Genomic DNA, 24,742 nt, shown 5'->3' with positions numbered 1-24,742 from the left:
CTGGGCATAGATCTGGTACCTTCATTCACATGACCCACATCCCTACCTTCCCTAAATAGACTTATAACACATAAACATAAAGGTAAGTTGTTAAACTTCAAAACCAATCTGTTCTCATAGGCATGAGGAGGATAATTGTTATGAAAGAGAAAGAAAGAAAGAAAGAAAGAAAGAAAGAAAGAAAGAAAGAAAGAAAGAAAGAAAGAAAGAAAGAAAGAAAGAAAGAAAGAAAGAAAAAGAAAGGAAAGTGCTAGACCTTGTTTATAAAAACCAGTGTGGTCACCTGCAGGAAGAGGTGACATCACATGAACATAAGGCAAACAGAAATGCCAGCCAAGTGACCAGCCTTATGTTAGCCAAGAAAAGTCTGGCCACCAGATTTTACAGGAAGAACTAAAACAGAATATGGGAAGTGGACCATCTCTCAGAATCCAACACAGCTCAGCAAAAGGGTTATCCCATCCCTAAGCAGAAAGTGTTTACTGATCTTTTTTCTTCGTTTCTACCCTTAACAAGACTCAAGGGTTCCACCTGCCACCACTACTGTGCACTTCTGTCCATTCTCTCTTAGATGGCTTCCACTCCATCACAGTTTCTACCTCGAACTCTCATCTGATTTTTGTGCTGTCTTCTCCTCAGACATCAAGCCACACTATAAAACTGCTACCAAATCACCAATGGTCTCTCTGCATAAAAATCAAGCTTCCATTGGCCGAAGTTTCATTCTGGAACAATTTAAAAGGTTCTGGTCAGGCTATGGACTGGCATCAAATGCCCTCTCTTGGTCAGACCAGCTCTGGACAGAGGCGATGGTGCAGGATGGGGCCTATCAGCTCTATGCCTAAGCAGCCTTTCAGAAGAGAGTTTTGTATGAGGATTGGCCTCTTCAATGCAGAAGACACAGTATACATAGCATCCTCCATCACACAATTTCACATTCTGATATTGAATGGGGCTCATCAAAACTTCAATTTGCTTTTAAGCCTCAATTCTAGCTTGGGTTTTTCGTCTTTTAATATTTTAAAGATCTATTGAATTTCTATGCTAAAGAAAGTAATGTACTAGGTATTGGGCATGAGGGGTAGGAAGCAAAACATTCTAGCAAAAGAGATATTACAAAAAAAAAAAAAGAAATGAAAGAAAAAAGGAGGGGAAAATGCCAGGTGTGGGAGGTGCAGTGTAGCCTTCAAGAAGAGGTCACAAGTTAGTCTCAGGCTGAACGGGGTTCAAATTCCAGTTTTGACATTTCCTAGCTGTGGATTTTGGATTTTGGACAAGTTGCTTACTGTCTCTGAACTTTAGTATCTTTGCTATAAAACAAACATAATAATAGAACCTATTACAGGAATCCCCAGGATTGGCATTTAAATACTTAAGTGAACACACACACACACGCACACACACACACACACACACACACACGTATATGCATACATACATAGATCCTGGGATATCACATTCACCCAGAACTTTTTTTTTAATTTCTTTTTAATGTTTATTTATTTTTGAGACAGAGAGAGAGACAGAGCATGAACGGGGGAGGGTCAGAGAGAGGGAGACACAGAATCTGAAACAGGCTCCAGGCTCTGAGCTGTCAGCACAGAGCCTGACGCGGGGCTCGAACTCACGGACCGCGAGATCATGACCTGAGCCAAAGTCGGCTGCTTAACCAACTGAGCCACCCAGGTGCCCCACCCAGAACTTTTAAATTATGTTTTGCAAAGAGGAAAAAATGCCTTAGTTCTTGGCCAAGTCCAAAGGGATAATGGAGAAATGTCTCAGCAAAACACGAAGACTACTTCTTTCCTTTTGACAACATTTATTCTTTACCACCTACATACTGTACCCACTTATGGTCCAATCAGTGAGTGAGTGTCACAGCCCAAACCAACCCTTCCTATAGCCTGAACTCCATCCAGGGAGTGGTTTTACCAATCTCTCATTACCAACAATTACAGGATCACTCGCAACAAATGCTTAGACCTGTAATCAGTAAGTATTCAGGAGCCATTTGGAGTGTGTGGAAGAGAAGGCAGTGTTAAATATTCCATTTTCTCCTCTACATTTCCTGGCCCTTTTATAGTTAGGTAAGAACATGTTCTAGTTCTGGAGAATTAAATGTGAACAAAAGTGACATGCATCACTTCTGGGTTGAGGTAATAAAAAGTTTATGTGCTTTTTTTCTCTGTCTTTTTTCTCTGTCTCTGTCTCTGACTGGCAAAAATCCAATGGGAATAAATCTTTGTTGGGCTAAGCCCCAGCAATTTCAGGCTTAATTTGTTACTAAAGAATAATCTGGCTTCTACTGACTGATAAGAATGGCTTTCAGTGCTACAGAAAATTATTACTTTTTATTTTTTTAATGTTCATTTATTTTTGAGAGAGAGAGAGGGAAAGAGACAGAGCATGAGAAGGGGAAAGGCAGAGAGAGAGGGAGACACAGAATCTGAAGCAGGCTCCAGGCTCCGAGCTGTCAGCACAGAGCCCAGTGTGGGGCTCGAACCCACGAACTGTGCAAATTATTAAACTGATCTAAATAAAGATGCTTTTTGAATTCCAGGAGGCAAACAATGTAAATTTTCTTGTCACCTCACCAAAATCACCAGACTAAGGGCACCTTAAGCCAGTTAAGCATCCAGCTCTTGATTTCGGTCATGATCTCATGGTTCATGAATTCGAGCCCTGCGCTGGTCATCCCAGAGCCTGCTTGGGATTCTCTGTCTCCCTCTCTCTGTGCCCCTCCCCCACTTGCATACTCACACGCTCTTTCTTTCCCTCTCTCAAAATAAATAAAAATAAGCTTAAAAAAGTTATAAAAATAAAAGATAAAAACACCAGTCTCAATTCCCTTTTTTAGCTGCTTCAAGTCCAGGGGCTGCAGAGGCTGGACCACAGATGGCGATGTAGCAATGTCAAGAAGACAGAAGACAATGTGTCATGCATTCCACAAACCATCAAGGTTAATAACGCACAAAGTATTCTTATTGTGCCAAGTTCTTCTCCAGCCAAAATGTCCATTATTTAGGTTACTTTTGGGTTCAGCAGTTCCATTAACAGCTAATAACCGTAGAGCACTTGTGGTTCTACGCACTTTGCAGGTAATAACTCATTTAATCCTCATAACAACCCTGTAATGTTGATACATTATTATCCCCATTTTCAAGATCAAGAAACTGAGGCAGTGTGGTCTCTCATCGTTTGGAGGAGACAAACTGGTTCATGGTCAAGTCAGAAGCTAATTATGTAGTATTGGGTCTGCAGACAGATTCACTTCACAATGTTGTTGAGATACTAAACAGCATAGCATTTGTAAAAAAAAAAAAAAAACAAAAAAAAAACACCTCAACCACAGTAAACACCCAACAAGTATTTGTTATGATCATGATGATACTGATGCCAATGACTGAGAATGGAGCCAGTCATCCTTGAGTCTTCCAGACAGAAATGTGTTCCGTTGCCACTTGGGCACTGTGGTCTGTGCTCCACTGATATGAACAGATATAATTCCAAAGACAGGAACTAAACTCCAATCAAGCTGAAAGAAAAGGCATCCAAGTAAGACTAAAAGTGCCCATAAGTTCTGTGCTATGTACCATTTAGGCAGTTGCTGGTTAATGTATTTCTCATGTTCCTGTCACTAACATAAATAATTTATACTAATAATCACTATAAAGACATTGTTATTATCTAAAATGACAGATAACCATATGGATGCAAGAAGTGTTTCCTGTAAAGGACTGTCTGGTGTCCTGGGCAATGCGTACTTGAATATCAATTCAAAAGTGATGACACATGAAGTTAAGTTTTAATTATTTTACTCAGTAATCGGAACATACAACTTGTCAATCCTAGGGAATATAAATCCCTTGTCAATAAACAAAAGGGAAGCCATGAAATTGAGGGAGGATGTCAGGCAATGAGTGTGATTTTTAGATCTTAGACGTATATCACATAGAGTATTATAAACAGCATCAAGTAAATCTGCACGTTGAATACTGAATGTGGGAATAATATAAGGGCTCCGGTTTGCTGTTCACAAATTATTCTGTGACATTTTAGAAATATTTCATAGACTAGGGGGCTTGGGTGTCCCAGTCAGTTGAGCATCTGATGATCGGTTTCAACCCAGGTCATGATCTCACCGTCATGGGATTGAGCCCAAGTTGGACTCTGCATTGACAATGCCGAGCCTGCTTGTGATTCTCTCTCGCTCTTTCTCTGCCTCTCCCCCGCTCTCTCTTTCAAAAATAAACGAATGAACATTTTAAAAGGAGAAATATTTCAGACAATGATTTCTGACACCTGCCACTTACACAGGTACTGTCCTTTACTTTGCCATAAGCGCCAACACAAGAAACTAGTCAAAAAGCCAAGAGAATAACCAACGTGGCTTGTGCGTCTCTCTGTCTGAGCATTTTGTCATAATTTCTAAAGAAGCTGACTTTCTAAAATATTTATTTATCTTGGGGAGAGAGCAAGTGGGGGAGGGGCAGAGAGAGGAAGACAGAAGATCCGAAGCAGGCTCTGTACCGACAGCAGTGAGCCCGATCTGGGGCTCAAACTCATGAAACCTCTTGACATGACCTCATGACCTGAGCTGAAATCAGAAGCTCAACTGACTGAGTCACCCAGGTGCCCCTAAAGACGCTGACTTTTAATATAAGACTGCATATTATATATCATGCCATCTTAAGTAAAATGGAGTTTTTTACCTTTTCAAATATAAAGATATAGCTTTTAGTTCACAAGTCAACTGGGAAAGGGAGGGGAGGCAGAAGGCCATTGTGGCATCTATTTTAACGCATTTTTTTAGTATATCATAAGCCTTCTTTTATTTCAGTTTATATGTTTCTTTATTTCTTCACTGTTATTATCCAAAGACCCTTATAAGAATTAGTGAGTTAGACCAGAGTTGACCAGATGGCCTAATTATTCTATAAAAATAATTTGTCATTAAAAAAAATCGCATTGATCACAATTAGAGGATTCTAGGCAACCACAGAATGAATCTGAAAACTGCTAAAGAGAATGAACACTTACCCTGCTTTTCCTGCATGACCTAAGCATCTGAATAACAAACACTTAATGAGAAAAGCGTGTCTTTAGAGAAGCACTATAGCTAACAAATGAAAAAAGAATGATAGATTTTAAATATGACTATTTTACAAACACTAATGAATTAATGGATCTATGCACTGATCATCAATGACAGCCAACATCACTAAAAGAAAGCAAGATATTTTGTAAGTATACATTACCTATGAAGTAGCCTTGTCATGAAAGTCAAACCTGAATTTCATCAAGCCTCTAGATCCTACCACCAACTTACAGAAAAGCAGGGGGTCAGAGGGAAGTGTTAGTTTCACAGGTATGTGATCAGGAAAATCCAGACTGTAGGAAATTCTATAGAACAAAGGAACTCACCCCTTCCACAAATACATTGCAAGTGGAAAAAAAAGATAATGAAGATATAGTTAAAAGGCACTTGAGAGCTATATCAAACAATTGCAATGTATTACATTCATTTAGAACGTATTCAAACAAATTGTATATTAAAATAATTTAAGAGGCAGGGAAATCTGAACAAAATTATAATTAATTGTAAAATCAAGTTTACTCTTAAGTGTTACAATGGTATGTAATTATTTTTAAAGCATATCTTGGAGCTAGAGATTTTTAAATGATACAATGTACAGAATTTGCTTCAAAATAATCTAGGGAATTGGTGAGGATAGAGAGGAAATATGATTGACTACAAGCTGGTGATTATTGGAGCCGGGCACAGAGTATATGAAGGTTCTGATGCTATTCCATCCATGTTTGTGTGTTTCACATTTTTCATAGTACACAGTTGAAAAACATCTCTTTAAAATTTTAAAACTCAAAGGAAATCAGGCTGACCATAAAAGTTTGAAGGTGATCTGGAAGCTCAAATCCATTGCCTAAAAAATGATGAGTTCTTGTTATTTTCCCCTGCAAATCATAAGCAAAAGCCCAATTTTGTTTCCATTTCCATTACACCATATGGTTTGGATGTTTGCAGAGGAGGAATTTTTCTCATCCAAACTCAATTTCAAGAAATGTCTTTGATCCATTTCTCTGTAAATTCAAGCAAGAATTTAAAAATTAAAGAAAATATATGCAGTACAACAGGTAGCTAGGGAAGTCTGCAATGATAATAGTGATATTCATCTTTTACCATCAAAGGAGATATATAGATGGTGTTTGCCTTCTCCTGAGGAAATAATAATTTTACCTTGAAGCAGATAATGTGCTATTTCACATACACGGAGGAGATCTAGATAAGACACAGCCCTGCAGCCTTAGTGGCAATAAGGAAATTCAGGTGGATTTTCACTGACCAAAAAGAAAACATTTATTTAATCAAAAAATCAACAAGTTTCTTACACTTACAGTGTACTTTATCTTTTTAGGCAATGATTTTCTATATAAAGCTTCACTGGTTATGTTTATCCTTTGATTCATTGGAAATAAAATAATAATGTTAATCACACTTTGTTATGTCAATATTTATAATTTCACTTTTGAATTCTGAAAATTTGGATGGTAGGTAAGCTGCATTTTACCTACACCTCAAAACCTTTCTTCAAAAATCTTTAATTCACTGGTTTATTCATTAAAACAATGAACTAAACGTGGTGTTAGATATACATTGGTGAATAATAAATAGTCTGTGCTTCTTTGAGCTTATGGCATGGTTAGAGAGATAAATAACCAAGTAAGTAAACTATAAATGCACATTTTAAACTGTGATAAAAGCTTTGAAAGAAATAGTCAAGGTTAAGTGATATATACGATGAGTGAATTCTCTGACATTTATTCATTTACAAATGTTCACTGGGACTTCTGTTTCTTGTCAAGATTGAGTAACAGGGACCAGATTTTTCCTCCCACCTGGGAAAAAATTAAAAAAAAAACATATATACATAAAAAAACAGTGATGTTGAAACATTGAATATCAAGAATTCAGGACAGTTGTTTCTGAAAAAAGGGAAACAAATGATGTGAGCCCTCTGATTACCTCAGCTGATTGCTCAGAGATTTCCAGGCAGCAGCAGAGGAAGCTGGAACACAAGTGGATTCCAGGACTCTCCCTGAGTTGAGGAGTCAGAGCCAGGAGCCAAGGAGGCCAAAGCAACTAGAGTTCACAGGGAAGAGTTGCACAGAGATTGAGATCTGCAGACAGAGCTCCCGAGATCTGCAAATGGCACCTAGCCCTTGAGTCTTCAGGTAGTACCAAGCAGTATATCTGAATAAAGACTGTGGGTTGTACCCAAGGCAGGAGAAAAAAACCAAGAGGAGTGGAAAGAAGAAACCCTGTCACTCCCCCAAGGCTGAGGATGTCATATGTTCTCACTCACTAGGGTAGAAAACTTCATAGCACACGACGCATCAGGTAAAGGAGTCAGAGGCAATTATTCCAATACTGGAAAAAAAAAATTAGGCAAACAATAAAAGCTGCATTGTCCCAACTAAAAAAAAGAAATGAAAGCAAGCTTTAAAAAGATCAAGATGTATCCAAGAAACTTACTTGTGACCCAGAAAGTTCAAGAGAGTTTATAAACCACAAAAACATGTAGAACATAACAAAGTAAAATTCATATTCTATAAAAGGCATATTATGGCATTCAATGTTAAAGTTACAAGGCATGCAAAGAAGCTAGACAATATGACTCTTCAATTGCAATAGACCTAGAAATAACACAGATAATAAAATTAACAAACAAGGACTTTAAAACAATTATCATAACTGTATTCCATAGCTTACAAAGGCTAGAGAAATTATTGATGGTGTTAAATAAGGAAATAAAAGATCTAATAATGACTCGTCAGACTTGTAAAAATGAGATACAATGCTTGAAATGAAAATTACAGTGGATGGGATTAACAGCATATTGGGAAAAGATCAGTGAACTTGAAGACATAACAATAAAAACAAATCAGACAGAATGAAACACAGAGAGAAAAAAGATTGAAATTTAAAAAGTAAACAAAACTCCAGAGATGTGGACAAATACAAGTGACATAACATACATAAAAGAGAGAAGGGAGAGGGGAGGGGAAAAAAAAAGTTTGAAGAAATAATGACTGATGATATTTTTGTAATTTGATGAAAATTATTAGACCACAGATCCAAGAAGCTAAAGCATGAATAAAACTACATCAAGGAATGTACAGTCATGATCAGATTGCTTTAAACCATAATAAAGAGAAAAATCTTAAAAGTAGCCAGAGGAAAGACCATTACATACAAGAGAGCAAAGAATAATGACAGACTTCTCAAAAACTATGTAAGCCAGCAGACAATGGAGAAAGATTTTTTTAAAGTACTAAATTCTTAAAATATCACTAACATAAAACAACACTCACAGAGATGAAGAAAAGATTAAGGGCTCCCAGGGCTAAAGACAGGATGGGTTGAGGCATGTGTGTGGCTGTGAAAAGACTGCATGAGGGAGCTTTGTGGTTACATGTGATAAAACTGCATACAATTATATACTCATACAGGTGCGTGCAAAACTTGTGAAAATATTAATCAGGTGTATGGACTGTATCAATGTCAGTTTCCTGATTTAATATTGTACTATAATATGCAAGATGTTACCTTTGGGAGAAACTGAGTGCAGGGTATAAAGAATCTCTCTACTATTTGCAAGTATCTGCAGTCTATATTTACTTCAAAATAAAAACGTTAAAAAATAAGACAATATACAAAAATTAAAAGAATTCAAAATTAATAGAAAAGCACTTTAAGAAAAGGCAAAGGAAATCATTTTAGCAGAAAGAAAACAATACAAATGGAAATCTAGACCTACACAAAGGAGTGAATAGCCCCAGAAATAGAATATGTGAGTCCATTTTAAATCCATTTCCTATATTTGCATATCTTTAAATAATAATGGTCTGCTTTAAGGAAAAATAAGAACGCTCTATTGTGAGATACGTGACATGAGTTGCATATAAAACGCACATATAAGAACCCCAAAGATGAGGAGGGAGGAAATAGAAATGTATTGCTATAAATCTCTTATACCATACATGACATAATACAATATTACTCAAACATGGTCTGTGATAAATTAAAGAATTATATTGAAAAATTTAAAATATTGATTTTTAAAAAGAAAGGTTGTAGATGGGGCACCTGGGTGGCTTGTTCAGTTGAGCGTCCAACTTCAGCTCAGGTCATGATCTCGGGGCTCATGAGTTCGAGCCCCATCTTGGGCTCTGTGCTGACAGCTCAGAGCCTGGAGCCTGCTTCAGATTCTGTCTCTGTCCCTCTCTCTGCCCCTTCCCTGATCACACACTGTCTCTCGCTCTCTCTTTCTCTCTCTCTCTTTCATATAAGTAAACTTTTAAAAAAAATTTTTTTAAGTCATAGAAAATATGCCAAAAGGATAATAAAAGTACTTAGTCCAAAAGAAGGCAAAAGGAAAGGGGGGGAAGAACATATAGGACAAATAGAAGGGAGTCAGAGCTGAAACTGTAAAATAGTAACATTGGCATTAAATGTGCATGCACAAAGACACCTGTTATGGATCAAATGTGTCTCTCTAAAGGATATATTGCAGTTCTAACCCCTAGTGGCTCAGTGTGAGCCTATCCAGAAGTATGATGGTTGCTGAAGTAGTTAAGATGAGGTCATACTGAAGTACAGTGAGTTCTTAATCTCATATGACTGCTATTCCCATAAAATGAGAAAAGGTAATGTGAAGACACAGACACACAAGAACTCCAGGTCAAGACAGAGGCAGAGATTGGAGTTATGTGGCCACAAGCTAAGGAACACTTGGGCCTACTAGGAGCTAGACGTGGCAGAGGAGGATCCTCTCCTAGAGGGAACAGAGGGAGCATAGCCCTTGTCATACCTGGGTTGGAACCTCTAGTCTCCAGACTGTGAGAAAAGACATCTCTGTGATTTTATATGCTTCCAGAATTGTGGCACGTCATTACGGCATCCCTAGAAACCAATACAGTATCCCGATTATAAAGCAGAGAATGCCAGATTGATAGGCAAGTGCCGACTACATTCTGCCTGTAAGAGACCTATTTTAAATATAAAAACAGAAATCCAAACAGAATTATCCCAAAAAGTTAAACATAGAATTACCATAGAATTGACCCAGCAATTTCCCTTCTGGGTATATACCTAAAGGTATTCAAATCAGGGACTCAAATAGATATAAGTGTTCCCTGCAGCATTATTCACAATAGCAAGAAGGTGGAAACAACCCAGATGTCTATGAAGAGATAAACGGACGTACTAACAATTATGCCAATAAGGGCTTGAGTAGACACTTCACCAAAGATACAAGATGACAAATGAGCATGTGAAAGTATGTTCAACATTATTCATCATTAGGAAAACACAGATTTTAACTACCATGAGATAAAACTCCTAAGATCTTAGAATGGCTAAAATAAACTTTAAAACAGCAGTATCAGGGGCACCTGGGTAGCTCAGTCGGTTAAGCATCCCACTTCAGTTCAGGTCATGATCTCCCAGTTCCTGAGTTCAAGCCCTGCATTGGGCTCTGTGCCGACCACCCAGAGCCTGGAACCTGTTTCAGATTCTCTGTCTCCCTCTCTCTCTCTCTCTGCTCTTCCCCCCGCCTTCTCTCTCTCTCAAAAATAAATAAAAGTAAAAATAAATAAAAATAAAATGACAATGCCAAGTGCCGGTGAGAACAGAGAGCAATAGGAACTGTAATATAGTGCTGAAGGGAATGTAAATGCAACTGTTGCCTTAGAAGGCAGTTTGGCATTTCTTAAAAAAAAAGTTAGTGACAGCTCAGAACCTGGAGCCTGCTTCTGATTCTGTGTCTCCCTCTCTCTGCCCCTCCCCCACTCACGTTCTCCCTCTCTCTCTCTCTCTCAAAAAAAAAAAAGTAAATAAACATTAAAAAAAAATTACACACATACCAGGAAAGGATCTCTTCCAGCCATCTCTTGTTAATTTCTTGGCTTGTGGCCTTTTGGCCATGTAACTTCAATCTTCACGTGTGTTGTCTGCATGTATGTTCATCTGTGTCAAAATTTCCCCTATTTGTAAGGACACTAGTCATGTCACATTAGGGGCCCATCCTCCTCCAGTATGACCTCACCTTAACTAATTACATCTGTAACTACCCTATTTCCAGATAAGGCCACATTCTGAGGTCCTGGGGGTTAGGACTTTGTGGGGGAAATAATTCAATCCAGAATAGCCCTTATTAGAATGGCCAAAATCTTCTGTTCTTCTGGAGATCTATTTGTTTAGTTTTCAATTAACAAAGAGTGAAAATGAAAAACCTTTTCTGACATTTTTGCTTGGAGTGCTGGATTTAAAAGTAAGTCATTTATGTTCGATACATTTCATTAAATGTTTGGCATGAATTTACAAGGAACTACTATTTATTTTAATCAGTTTCAGATTGCAATAGGTCATTTAAAATTCCACTAGAGATTATTGATGACATTAGTATTTTTAAAAAGCACATCTGATAGGATAAAATCTCTCTATTGCCAATTTTTTTATTCTTCTTTGATATATATACATTTTTTAATCTGGTAAATGTGTTAACCTCATCATCTCTTAGTGATTTCCTGATTTTGTAGTTTATGATTCAGATAATACTATTCATTCAGTGTGTCAGACTAATCAACTCATGCTCACTAAAAATAAATAAATTAAATTAAAAAACAAGAATAGATAAAATAAAAAAGGCTGACCATACCAAATATGTGGGAATATAAATTGTACAACCACTTTGGAAAAACAGTTTAGAAGTTTCTTTACAGGTTATACATATTCCTACCATAGGACCCAGCTATTCCACTACTAGGTATTTACCTAAAAGTCATGAGAGTATACATCCATGCAAAGATTGTACAAGAATGTTCATAGTAGCTTTAGTCATGCTTTCCAAAAACTGGAAACAATCCATATCCATCAGCAGGTGACTGGACAAACTGTGGTATATCCATACAGTGGAATACTACTCAGCAATAGAAGGGAATGTACAACTGAAACACAACTTGAATGGATTTTAAAATAATCATGCTGAGTAAAAGAAACCAGGCAAAAAATTAGTATGTAATATATGATCCCATTATGCACACCTCTAGAAAATGCAAACTAGACTACAGGGGGATAAAACGAATCAGAGGCTGATAGAGGACAAGAGAAAGATGGGCAGCAGAGAGGATTAAAAAAAGTACAAGGAAACTTTTGAAGGTGATGAGTCTGTTCATTACATTGACTATGGTCGTAGTTTCACAGGCGTATATATATATTTATATATATAAAGTCATAAAATTGAACGCTTGAGAGAAGTTCAGTCTCCTATACCTCAATAAAGCTGTAAAAAAAATTCTGACTTACTTAAAAGGGTATTGTAGTTATCATAAATCTACAAAGTGCCTAGCAAAAAGCCAGATACACAGAAAGTATTCCCTGTAAACACGATAGCTGAAAAGAATACTAATTAAAAACTGTGAGTAAATTTTAAACTACCCTCAAAAAGTCTGCATTTATTAAGTATTTACTAGTCTGCGCAGGTACATAGCATAAACAAAAGTATAAGACAGACTAACATCAGCTTCTAAAAGCACCATTTACACAAAAATCACCTATTAAATGCAACTCATTTTTACCTGCTTTTTAAAATAGTTTCTCTAAAGATTCCTACCAGGTGACACTGCTAATATGATTTATTTAACATTTAAAAAATAAATCTCTGTAATCCATAACCTGAATTATATGCTTAGTTGCTTTATTACCACTATTACTATTATTATTATCCATTTAAACTACTTGGGCTTTCTCCCTGTTCCCTCTCTGAGGAAATTAAAATTAATATAGTTCTTTTTCTGCCAAATGAATACTTAACAAGTCAGTTTCTACAATTTTTCCTTCTTGCACTTGTTCCACTCACCAGAAATGAGTACTTTGCCACATCCCACTTATCCTCGGGCCCCATTCAAGTACTTCTTTAGCACATGCATTAGCAACCCAGTGTCAGTTTGGCTAGGTCATCTTAAAATACTTCTAAATGTGCAGTGACAGTTTAACCTTTATTTTATTCTAATCGCCTATAATTTAGAAATATTTGAAGCTATCTTCCCTTCCCAGAGCATCTATTAAGAAGCCAAAAGATTTTATAAATCAGTTAGTGTCTTACTACAATTATTCTTATTCCAGCGTAGTTTCTCTATTAAAAAATAATCTTAGTGAATTTTATCTTTAGTCTTCCCATTTGACTTATGTGGTAGATTTTACAATGGCAACTTTACCAAATCTCAATTTACAAAATCTCTGGCATGTGATATAGCATAATAAAACTTTGACTTGAGATATTAACTAGGTGATAAAATGCTACATAAGATTCATTTGTAAGGTGTAAACGGCTAGTTCTAACTTAATGCCCTGTAATTAGAGGGAAATATAAAACTCACGCCTGTGCCGTGAAGGGAAAAAAAGGCAGAAGAACCAAGAAATTTGCCTTTTCATTATTCCAGCAGCCGGTATGATGACATAAGATGGTGATCTTCTAAGTAGAAATCAGCAGAAAACCATTGCTCCTCCTGGGACATAGGATTCCCTATTCCTCTGTCAGGTCCCCAAAATCCAGGGCAAGGACAAAAGATCGCAACAACTCAGTGGAAATCAAATCTCAATCTGACACAAAATACAAGTTTTCTATCTGTCATTGTCTCTTCCCTTACCATCTCTCGCCCACTTTAATTTGTTGTACAACTGACCTGACCTGACCTCTGCTCTTTTTTTTTTTAATGTTTATTTATTATTGACAGACAGACACAGAGCATGAGCAGGGGAGGGGTAGAGAGAGGGGAAGACAGACTCTGAAGTAGGCTCCAGGCTCTGAGCTGTCAGCACAGAGCCCGACGCAGGGCTCGAACTCACAAACTGTGAGATCATGACCTGAGCCAAAGTCGGTCGCGTAACCAACTGAGCCACCCAGGCGCCCCACCTGACCTCTGCTCTTAAATATTAGTGGCAGCAGCAACTTCCTTTAAGAGACAGACTCCAAAGAGAATGCTACTTAGCTCAAATAAAAGTGAAAGGATGGAGATTTTGTGTTCAATTATTCCATTCTCTTCTTAGACTAGAAGAAGCTGTCTTAGGGAGAGTATTTATATCATCAGACCTTTGATGCACCCCTCACTAGGAAGAATTTACACCCCAATGGAATCCCTACTCTCTCTCCTTAAACAAGCTTAAGGAGAATTCCAGTCTTCCCTTTATTTTACTAGCCTGGAAAATCTGTCTTTCCTATTCATTCAATATCTGCGTCATACTTCAGTATCCTGTCATGTAATGAACATGAGTAATACTCAAAAATAAGAACTAGACTCCAAGTTATATTTTTCCCTGCATGGATTATCTTGATATGAGTCATTCATCAATGTAGTAAGGCAAAATATCTGATATCTTGGTTTCATTGAAAAAAATCAAGATGCTCTGGACTGAATTTGTCATTTGTTGCTCACTAAAGCGGGCAAATATAGTTCACGAAATGAATTTCTAATGTTGTCCTTCAGCAAAAACTCTACTCAGGAGAAATTTATAGTTCTAAAAAGCTGGAACTCTGTGATTTTACTTCATTATCTGTAAATGGGTACTAGAACACCTAGACTATTTTCCATAGGTATCTGAAAGAATGACCTATTATAACTTAGGGAGTAGGGAAGATAAGGAACAAGAAACACTAATATGCATCCAGGAATCCCAACCCATCTATATATCTCAAAACCAAATTCTCTAAGATCTCTTTTCTCAGGGTCAGTTCAATTCAAAGCGCAGCTAGGACGTTCCATGTGCTTATTGAATTGAATGACATACATGTTTTTTAAAGAAAGAAAGCATTTAAAAAATCATCGTATACAAAATGTAAAGACAAAAGACAAACAAAAAACAAATTCACAATATACGAGACTGAGAAAGCCTTAATATCCATATTACATCACAGAGTACAAAGACATCATTAAGCAAAAGATAAATACTTCCATATTAAATTAAGCAATGTAGGGGCACCTGGATCTGGATGGCTCAGTTGGTTAAGTGTCCAGCTCTTGATTTTGGCTCCAGTCATGATCTCAAGGTCATGAGATCCAGCCCTGCATCAGGCTCCACACTGGGAGAGGAACCTGCTTAAGATTCTTTCTTCATCTGCCTTTGCCCCTCCCCAGCTCTTGTGGGCTCTCTCTCTCTAGCTCTCTGTCTCTGTCTCTCAAAAAATAAAAAGATAAAATTTTAAAAATAGGCAATGTATATGAACTATCAACCTCACAAGACAAATCCTCAAGATATTTTTAAATGATCACAGTAACAGAGGTTTGAAAATTAAAATAATAATAATAATATACTTTTCTCACTTGTCAAAGTGGAAAATATTTTTCCAATGATAATTCTCAGTGTTGGCAATGGAGTAGGAAGGAAGGCATTCTCATATGTTGCTGATCACAAGGCAGCTTGCTCTTCGTAGAAACAATGTTTATTTGTACGATGTGTATACTAATTTATATGATTGCAAATGTATACATATTTTAAAGGCAGGTATTATATATTTTAAATACATGCATATATTTATATAATGTGTATTAATTTATATTATATATTATTATGTATGTATTTTAAAGCATAAACATTAAAATTATATGTATTATTATATATGTATATGCATATATATGTGGATTTTTATATTACATGGTTAGTTTTAAAGGCATATTTCTATTCCACTATTATTTTCTAACCAGCTAATTGAAGATATGCTGATCTAAGATTCTGGCTTTCCTAAAGTGGATGGCTTGCATGGTACATAGACAAGACTCTGGGGATTCTTCTCAGAATCTCTGATGCCATGTATGCTAACAGAGAATGAACAACGGACATCATTCTTCAACAAACCAACAAAACCAGATGTATTTTCAAGCATTACAGACACTCCCTCTACAGGCAGAGTAAATGGAATTTTCTTCCATTTGAATTTCTTCTTAGCAAAATAATGATTTAGAAGAAGTCAATTTTGCAATTTCCAGAAAAAAAAAGCCCACAAAATGATATCAGTGTATGCATAATATGTGAAAATCCAAAAATGAGGTCACTAAGGCATCTGTCGTTTCCTCCAACTGTATGTTGAAGGAAAACGGAGTGGCTTCCAATTCCTTCATTACCCACTTCAAATTATTAGAATAAATGTCAGCAATTCTGGAGTATATGACATCATTGTAAAAGACTGATTTTGTTCTCATTCTGCTCCAAGTTGCAAATAAGTGCCACCATTTCCAGCACAAATGGATTCGCCAAAGTCACTCATTATGTAAGGCTTCTTTTATTTGACATTACAAAAAGCAATTTTGTAGAATGGATCAAAAAGAATATGGATTGGAGAAAACTTTAGTCTTGGTAAAATTCCAGACTTTAAATTGAAACTTCTTCAGATCACATTTTTTATCTGTGTTTTTGACTGACCGATGTAAGGGGCTCGTTGGTTCCGAGAGCTTTACGTTTCCATTGTATGAGTTTTTCCATAAAGAAGTAGCTTTTGTGGCCCATCACATTTAATGATAAAAGCAAAACAAGTGAATGCATCAGCTAAATTATGCATTCTTTTGCCTTGACATTTTCAGCATCACCTCAAGCACAATACAAATACAGACTGGTCTCCATAATACGATCTCCAAGTTGCTCTTTTAAAAACCGTCTTGGGGCGCCTGGGTGGCGCAGTCGGTTAAGCGTCCGACTTCAGCCAGGTCACGATCTCGCGGTCCGTGAGTTCGAGCCCCGCGTCGGGCTCTGGGCTGATGGCTCAGAGCCTGGAGCCTGTTTCCGATTCTGTGTCTCCCTCTCTCTCTGCCCCTCCCCCGTTCATGCTCTGTCTCTCTCTGTCCCAAAAATAAATAAACGTTGAAAAAAAAAAAATTAAAAAAAAAAAAAATAAAAACCGTCTCAATGAGAAGCAATCATAGACATCATAACTTAGCAAAGTGTTGACTGATGGTTCTTGATTGTGTACTGAAGAATTCAATAACATACTTATGTAAAGTTAAACTATAACTTAAATAAAAGAATACATTGTTAAAGATAATTTAACAAAGGAAATATTGAAAATTCCAGAAGGGAATAGGAAAATTTTTCACCTGGCGCAATATGTATCTGAGCTTATCCTGAGAAACAATAGAAACCGATAAAACCCATAGACTAAAGTCCAAAGTCCTCATCATTTTCTAACAACCCAAATGACCAAATGTTTATTGAACACCTGCAGAGATAACACAGGCATCTATGTCAATTACAAAATTGAAGGACACGGCCCTACCCTTTGAAAAGTTGATAGTCCAGTGGGAGATACGAGTATCTAAAGAGATAATTTTAATATAATATGGTAACCACTAGGATAAAGGTAAGTAAAGTAACACAAAAGCCTCGAAAAGGAATATTTATCCCTCAAGAAAAATCTCCTTGAGGAGCTGATGCCTCAGCTAAGTCTTAAAAATGAAAAGATTTCTTTTATCTTTTCGTACTCAGACCAAAAAAAAAAAAATTACCTCATGTCTTCTTTGATAGGTAACAAATTCAGATGATAAATTATTAGACGTGTACTTTAAAACCATGCAATAATAGAGGCTAAGCAGTGCCTTTAATATCTGGGCCCAGCACAGGGTGTGCCATCAAGAGGCTTGGCCCTGGAGGAGAAGTGCAGTTTGAAAGGAATGTGCAATACAAACGGAATAAGAACCCGAATAAGGCACATAAAAAAAATTTTTTAAGTGTATTTATTTGTTCTGAGAGAGTGAGCGAGAGCAGAGAGGGGCAGAGAGAGAGGGAGAGAGAGAATCTCAAGCAGGCTCTGCACTTGGGGCTCAGACTCACGAACCGTGAGACCATGACCTGAGCCAACTGAGCCACCCAGGCACCCCTGATGAGAAAAATATAAGAGAGAGTAGGATTTGGTAAGTAATTGGATATACAAAGAATTAAAAAGCAAAGGACACAAATTTGTCTCTCTGGGTGACCTGGAAAGAGACAGCGATGATACATCATTAATTAAAGACAGATGTCTCATGATGCAAAGGCAACCACCTTTGGAGAAAGCTGCTAAGTCTAGTGAAAACGTGCAGGCCTACTTCATGAGATCAGTCAGCCTGAAGGAAGAGGGACAGTGATACTGGGAGCTTGAGGAGAAAAACATGACAGCTCAGGGAAAGTGATCCATGAAACAAGAGAAGAAAGTAATGGTAAAAGCCCAACTAAAATTGGAGATCATCAATCTACAGTGTAATAAATGATTTCACCATTGCATGACTTTCTTCAGCAACATTCCATGACCTAGAAGCAAAAGCACGTAGAACAAGTGCTGCTCAGAGAAATGGTGCCACGGAAAGGCAAAGAGGTAAATAAATCTATGTGCCCCAATTAGTTTCCAACTAGTAGCTCATTCAGTTCTCACCAAATCTGATCCTGATCAGACCTACACTTGTCAAGCCTCCTAGAACCTTCCACAGGCCCACAAACATGGCATCATTTTATAGTTGCAACATGAGTAGACATACTTGATGACGACTCATTACGGTACTTTGTTTAAAATGTTACTTTTGTTCTTATAACAGCAAATAATAGCTTCAATAAGATTTATATATGTGTTCAATAATCTTCACCAGGAGTTCAACTCCATCCTTTGAGAATCCACTTCATCTTGTGAAATAGATTTTTATTTTGTTTCCATTGCAGGAAAAAGTAAGTCGAGACCCAAAGCAGTTAGCTAAGATCATTCCACTACCATTTGGTGGAGGAAGATTGAGGCTCAGACTCTCTGAGTCTTACTCTTTCTGCTGCACCAAAGTAGAAATGCAAAGTAGGCAAAGGAGAGAGAAAGTGCCCGTTCCTGAAGAAGGTAAGAATAAGATTTAGCAGATGTAAAGAAATGTCAGGTGAGTGTCAGATAAAAACAAGTTAGTAATCTGTGAGACGGGGCGGGGTTGATCATGACAAAATCCAGGATATGAGAGTGATAATGAGCAGTATTAGGAAGTGGAAGGTAAGGTTGCTGGCAGTATATTGAGTAACAAACTGATTTGGACATTAAGGTTGCTAAGTACTGAGTAGGAGATTAGAAAAAATATGAGAGAGTAATGTGAGCAGTAGCATGGTTACAATGTCCAAGCAAACCAATGGCAGGAAATAATTGAAATGCAAAAGGTATTGAAATATAGAGAATAGGCTAAGCCCTTTTGGGTTTACCAGAATAACAAAAGAAGGCAAGATAGATAGATAGATAGATATTGATATAGAGATATATAGTTATATAGCTATAGAGTTATTTATACACATATATATTTCATAATTGTTAGATATATGTATAGTTAGATACAGTCTTATTTGAAGAAGCCACATTTCCACTGAAGGAGTAAAGAAAGTCTGAAGATGACAGAAAGTTTCAAGCAGTGAAGTAAAACTTACATTAAAAAAACAAATAGGGGCGCCTGGGTGGCTAGTTGGTTAAGCATCCGACCTTGGAGGCTCGGGTCATGATCTTATGATTCCTGGATTCAAGCTCTGCGTCTGGCTCTATGCTGACAGCTCGGAGCCTGGAGCCTGCTTTGCATTCTGTGTCTCCCTCTCTCTCTGCCCCTCCCCTGCTCATGCTCTGCGTCTTTATCTCTCAAAAGTAAACATTAAAGAAAAATTTTAAATAATAAGATAAAATAAAATAAAATAAAATAAAATAAAATAAAATAAAATAAAATAAAATAAAATAAACCATGGGAAAGGTTAAGTGAGAGAACAGGAATGGGTAGCCTATGAATGAAATTATTGGATGAGCTGAACTTGACTGAGTGTGTGTGGAGGAATCAGCAAAGAGGAAGACAAACCAGAGCGACAGCAAAGAATGATGTCAGAGCTTGGAAAGCACAGAGGAAGAAAGGAATATTTTTGCAGTAGTTTAATTCCAAAGTAAGTACACTATCACAAGAGTAGTTAGGCAGAGACTCTCATAAAATTTCACATAAGGTGCTATCTGACTTTAATGAGCTCTCTTTGGTCATGTACTTTGTACTTTACAGCAAGATCAAGCATTTACCCCGCCTGTTTTGTTCTTAAATATATTGCACATTAGAAGCAAGGTGTGTGCTTACCAGGAACATGTGGTACATCAAACTCTAGTCTATGAATTTTTTATAGGCAGAGAAGAATTAAAAGATCAGATTAAATTCAGAGCAATAACTGAAACCCTGCTCAGAATTAATGGGCCTCCTTATTTGAGTGAAGGTTTCAAGAGTAAATACTGCTCATTTCGCAGTCAGAGCACTGAACTGGTGACATTGCTCAAGCAATTCACTCATACTTTAATATGATATTTCATAATTATGATAAAATATTCTAGGATGAAAATTATGTTTGGCCATTTATGTGCAAGTTTCATTTTGTGCAAGTTAATACAATTCATGACCTGGTATGCCTCAGGGCTTAAATATTTAAATGATGTTTAACATAATCTTTCCCAATGGATAAAACCCTTTTGGGAAAAAAAGTAAGATCTAAGTGATATTAAAAAATGTTTACTTAAATTTATATTTGCTTGATGCTTAGAATAAATGCTTCAATTCATTTTAAAATCTACTCTGTTCCTCTATGCTATTTTTTATTTTTAGTATATTTGCCATTTGAATTTCTCTGTGTTTTAAATAACCATATATCAATCTTTATTAACTACGGTAGGTCATTTGCAAAGATGACCTCTAATATTCACACATACTTGCAATGTTACTCTCTTCTCCCCCCATGGAGAAGTAAAGTTTTTTCTCCACCCTTTGAATCTGGCCTTGGCCATTTGACTTGCTTTGGCCAATGGGATATTAGCAAGCATGAGATGAACAAAGACTCAAAAAAATACTTGCACATTAGGGCATGTTCTCTTTTGACTCCATTTGGAACCCTAAGACCACGGTGTGAATAGCCCTGAACTAGCCTACTGGATAGACCATTTGGAGTGGAGCAGAGAGCACCCCATCTGGATACACTGCTAACCACCTCACTTGTGAGTGAGCCCATCTTAGGCAATTGAGTCCTAGTTAAGCCACCAGAAGACTACAACCAAGTGATTGACCCAGAAAAGGCCATCAGCCCAATTGAGCTCAAAAGTTGCCCAAATTGATGACTCATAAAATCATAAGAATATAAAATTATTTTAAGCCTATAAATTGCTATACAATTTGTTACACAGCAATACCTAACTAATACACTAATATACTTTTATCTTCTGAAAATAGGTAGCAATGGTTCATTTAAAGAAGAGAGGTGGGGGGCGCCTGGGTGGCGCAGTCGGTTGGGCGTCCGACTTCAGCCAGGTCACGATCTCGCGGTCCGTGAGTTCGAGCCCCGCGTCGGGCTCTGGGCTGATGGCTCAGAGCCTGGAGCCTGTTTCCGATTCTGTGTCTCCCTCTCTCTCTGCCCCTCCCCCGTTCATGCTCTGTCTCTCTCTGTCCCAAAAATAAATAAACGTTGAAAAAAAAAAAAAAATTTAAAAAAAAAAAAAAAGAAGAGAGGTGGTTAGCGGGGCGCCTGGGTGGTGCAGTCGGTTAAGCGTCCGACTTCAGCCAGGTCACGATCTCGCGGTCCGTGAGTTCGAGCCCCGCATCAGGCTCTGGGCTGATGGCTCAGAGCCTGGAGCCTGTTTCCGATTCTGTGTCTCCCTCTCTCTCTGCCCCTCCCCCGTTCATACTCTGTCTCTCTCTGTCCCAAAAATAAATAAACATTGAAAAAAAAATTTAAAAAAAAAAAGAAGAGAGGTGGTTAGCAAAGCAGTGCTTTAACTGGAAGAAAATGAAATAAAAGTATAGGTATTATGTTAATTTTCAGTTTCACCCAATTTCAACTTATACTACCACTGACGCTTTCCAGCAAATGCTTAGTCTTCTAAATAAGCTCACAGTATTCAAAAACTCTAGAAACATGTAACTTCCAAACGGTTTCCATTTAAGCTATCCTATTATTCTAATAATCTATTTGTTAAACACTATTGCCTGATTTGTTAATAGTGGAATGCTGGGAAGCAGCCTCAGTGCTGGATTAGTTCATTGCTACATCCCTAAGTTGATCACCAGATACCTGTCTCACTGTCATTCACTTTTATCATGCACAGGAAAGGCTGCTGGGGGAGAAGTCTCCACCAAGAGTTAGACTGAGGTTAGGCCACGCTTTCACTAAACCCCGTACCACAAGATAAGGCAAAAATTCATTACTGGTCAGGATCTGTGACAAAGATATTTTTTTTAATTTATTTAATGTTTATTTATTTTTGAGAGAGAAACAGTGTGAACAAGGGAGGAGAAGAGGGAGAGGGAGACACACAGAATCCAAGCCAGTCCCCAGGAGGGGAAGAGAGAGAGGGAGACACAGAATCTGAAACAGGCTCCAGGCTCTGATTTATCAGCACAGAGCCTGACGCGGGGCTCAAACTCATAGACTGTGAGATCATGACCTGAGCCAAAGTTGGACGCTTAACCGACTGAGCCACCCAGGCACCCACGTGTGATAAGGATTTTTAACCAGGGATGGGCATGATAATCACCAGTGGACTTTTTTAAACTACCAATTTTTTCCCATCTACTGGAAATTTTAATTTAAGCCTGAGATGGGGGTGGGGGGGGTAACAGCTGACTTGTTTTAATGTCACACATAATTGCCATTCACTCGGCTAACTAAGAATCACAAGTAAAAGCAAAGGAAAACATTAACAATGTGATATGATTTGAGGGGTAACGAGGATTTTTTAATAATATAACCCCCTTTGGGCGCCTGAGCAGCAGCTCAGCCGGTTCAGGTCAGGTCATGATCTCGCATTCGTGAATCTGAGCCCCACATTGGCTCCTACACTGACAGTGTGGAGCCCACTCCAGATCCTCTGTCTCCCTCTCTCTCTGCCCCTCCCCTGCTCATGGGCACATGCAATCTCTCTTTCTCAAAACTAACAAACATTTAAAAATAATAATATAATTTATAATAATAAAAATATATAATAATGTAACTAATATAGTGCCTGAAGTTACATCGGCTTTTTTCTTTGGTTAAAAATATATTATCCATAAACAGGACAGTTTATTCAAGGGAAAAGCCTTGCATCAAAAGACCTGGATTCTCTTGTAATTACTTATCTAACCTTGGTGGAGTCATGTAACCTCTCAGTTTCTTCCCTGGAAAAATAGGGAAAGAAATATCTGCTTTCTAGGTTACTGTGAATGTCAAATGAGATGCATGGGAAAGTATTTTGCAAAGTCTAAAATGTCATCTAAAATAAGGAATTACCACCTTTCAGGAGCAAAAGCCATTAACTTCTCAGAACAACCTCACTTATTTGAATCACTAGCCTATTACCTAATAAAATGATGAGACTAGGCATGGGTAACTTTGGATTGGGAGGGAGGAAACCTCTGAAGTGGAATAATATCCAGGAAGGAGGAACCAAGCTTTTCACCTCAAGGGGGAATCTTCCTCAAGTGGCTTGAGGACAACACAGATTAATGGAAGAGAGTAAGGAAGGTTCAAAAAAAATAAATAAATAAAGCCAGACGCAAGCATTCCCAACTTCCTGATTTAGCCTCAGATCAGCTCAACAAATGGCCCCAGATCAAAATGGTTGAGTGGCTTCATTTTATTCTTAAACGATGGGACAGACAGTGAGAGAAAGAATAAAATAAGATATACTTCCGAGTAATGCATTTGACTGGATATGTTTGATTTTATAGGCAGTTCTTCTCTTCATCTTTTTCCATTTGAAAATCAGGTTATATCCATTTTTCATATTTGGAAGCACAGACCTATAATAACAGAGTCAGAGGAGGAATTTTGCAAATACAGTAAAAATAAAACTGAATTGCTTTTCTAATTGCCTTGCAGACTTAGGTTATATGAATAATTATTCATAATCTTCTTTGATGCTGTGGTGAAATAAGTTTTTTTTTTTTCTTTTGATGGCAATGAAATAGGTCCATTCATTTATTGAGGTTATAATGATCAAAATGAAAACTTGAAAAATGATGGGCTTGGGCACTAGAGAGAAAAGAGTTTGAGTATTTAAAAATACTAAACAGTAAAATTAAGTTTTCTGACTTCAAGTTTTCAAAAATGTTGGATGAAGATGAATCCTGTGCACTTGGTTTATTTTTTTATGTTAATATATTTTTATCCAACCCATTATATCCAAAATATTATTTCAATACGCAATCAGTCTAAAAATTATTGAGATATTTTATATTCTTTTTTCACACTAAGTCTTCAAAATTCAGTGTGTATAGGCCTGCCGTGTATTTCAAATTGGATTAACCATACTGGGGATGCTCAGTAGACACAATGATGCTACCATATTGGAAGAATAGCACAGATTTAGAATATAAGAATATTCTTGGGTGAAGTGACAATTTAGCAAAGAAATTCAGGCAATCTACATAATTGAGAGCTCAGAGATATAGGGCAAGTAGAATAAGGACAAATGCCTCTACACTTGAGCTTGAAAGAGGGGTGGGTAGGGGAAAAGATAGTGGGCTTTGAGGGGATAAGGTGCTGTGCTGTCTGGCTAAGTTGAGCAGTCAATAGGAGATGAAAAGGAGGATTTTATGACTTTATGAAGTATTAAGGGTCCATGGGTCCTTTGCATAGGGTTAAAAAAAAACCCTCAAGGTTGTTATTTTATAATATTTAGGTTTGCATGGACCTCATTCT

General features: G+C 37.3%; 1 protein-coding gene across 1 annotated transcript in view; it reads left to right on the top strand.

Annotated features, from left to right (window-relative positions):
- LOC147572031 (uncharacterized) overlaps positions 1-21,318 on the top strand; it is a 602,793-nt gene extending 581,475 nt beyond the window's left edge. The window contains exons 6-7 of the mRNA XM_086695885.1: positions 2,858-2,959; positions 18,755-21,318. Coding sequence (XP_086552011.1) covers positions 2,858-2,959; positions 18,755-18,934 — 282 coding nt within the window. The 3' untranslated portion in view covers positions 18,935-21,318. The remainder of the gene's footprint in view (positions 1-2,857; positions 2,960-18,754) is intronic.
- Positions 21,319-24,742: the final 3,424 nt, after the last annotated feature.

Source organism: Puma concolor, chromosome F2 (genome assembly GCF_028749965.1).
Source record: "Puma concolor isolate L17-30 chromosome F2, mPumCon1.1.hap2, whole genome shotgun sequence".
In the NCBI taxonomy this organism is placed as follows: domain Eukaryota; kingdom Metazoa; phylum Chordata; class Mammalia; order Carnivora; family Felidae; genus Puma; species Puma concolor.
The sequence above is the reverse complement of the archived record's forward strand: the minus strand, read 5'-3'. Positions and strand labels throughout refer to the sequence as shown.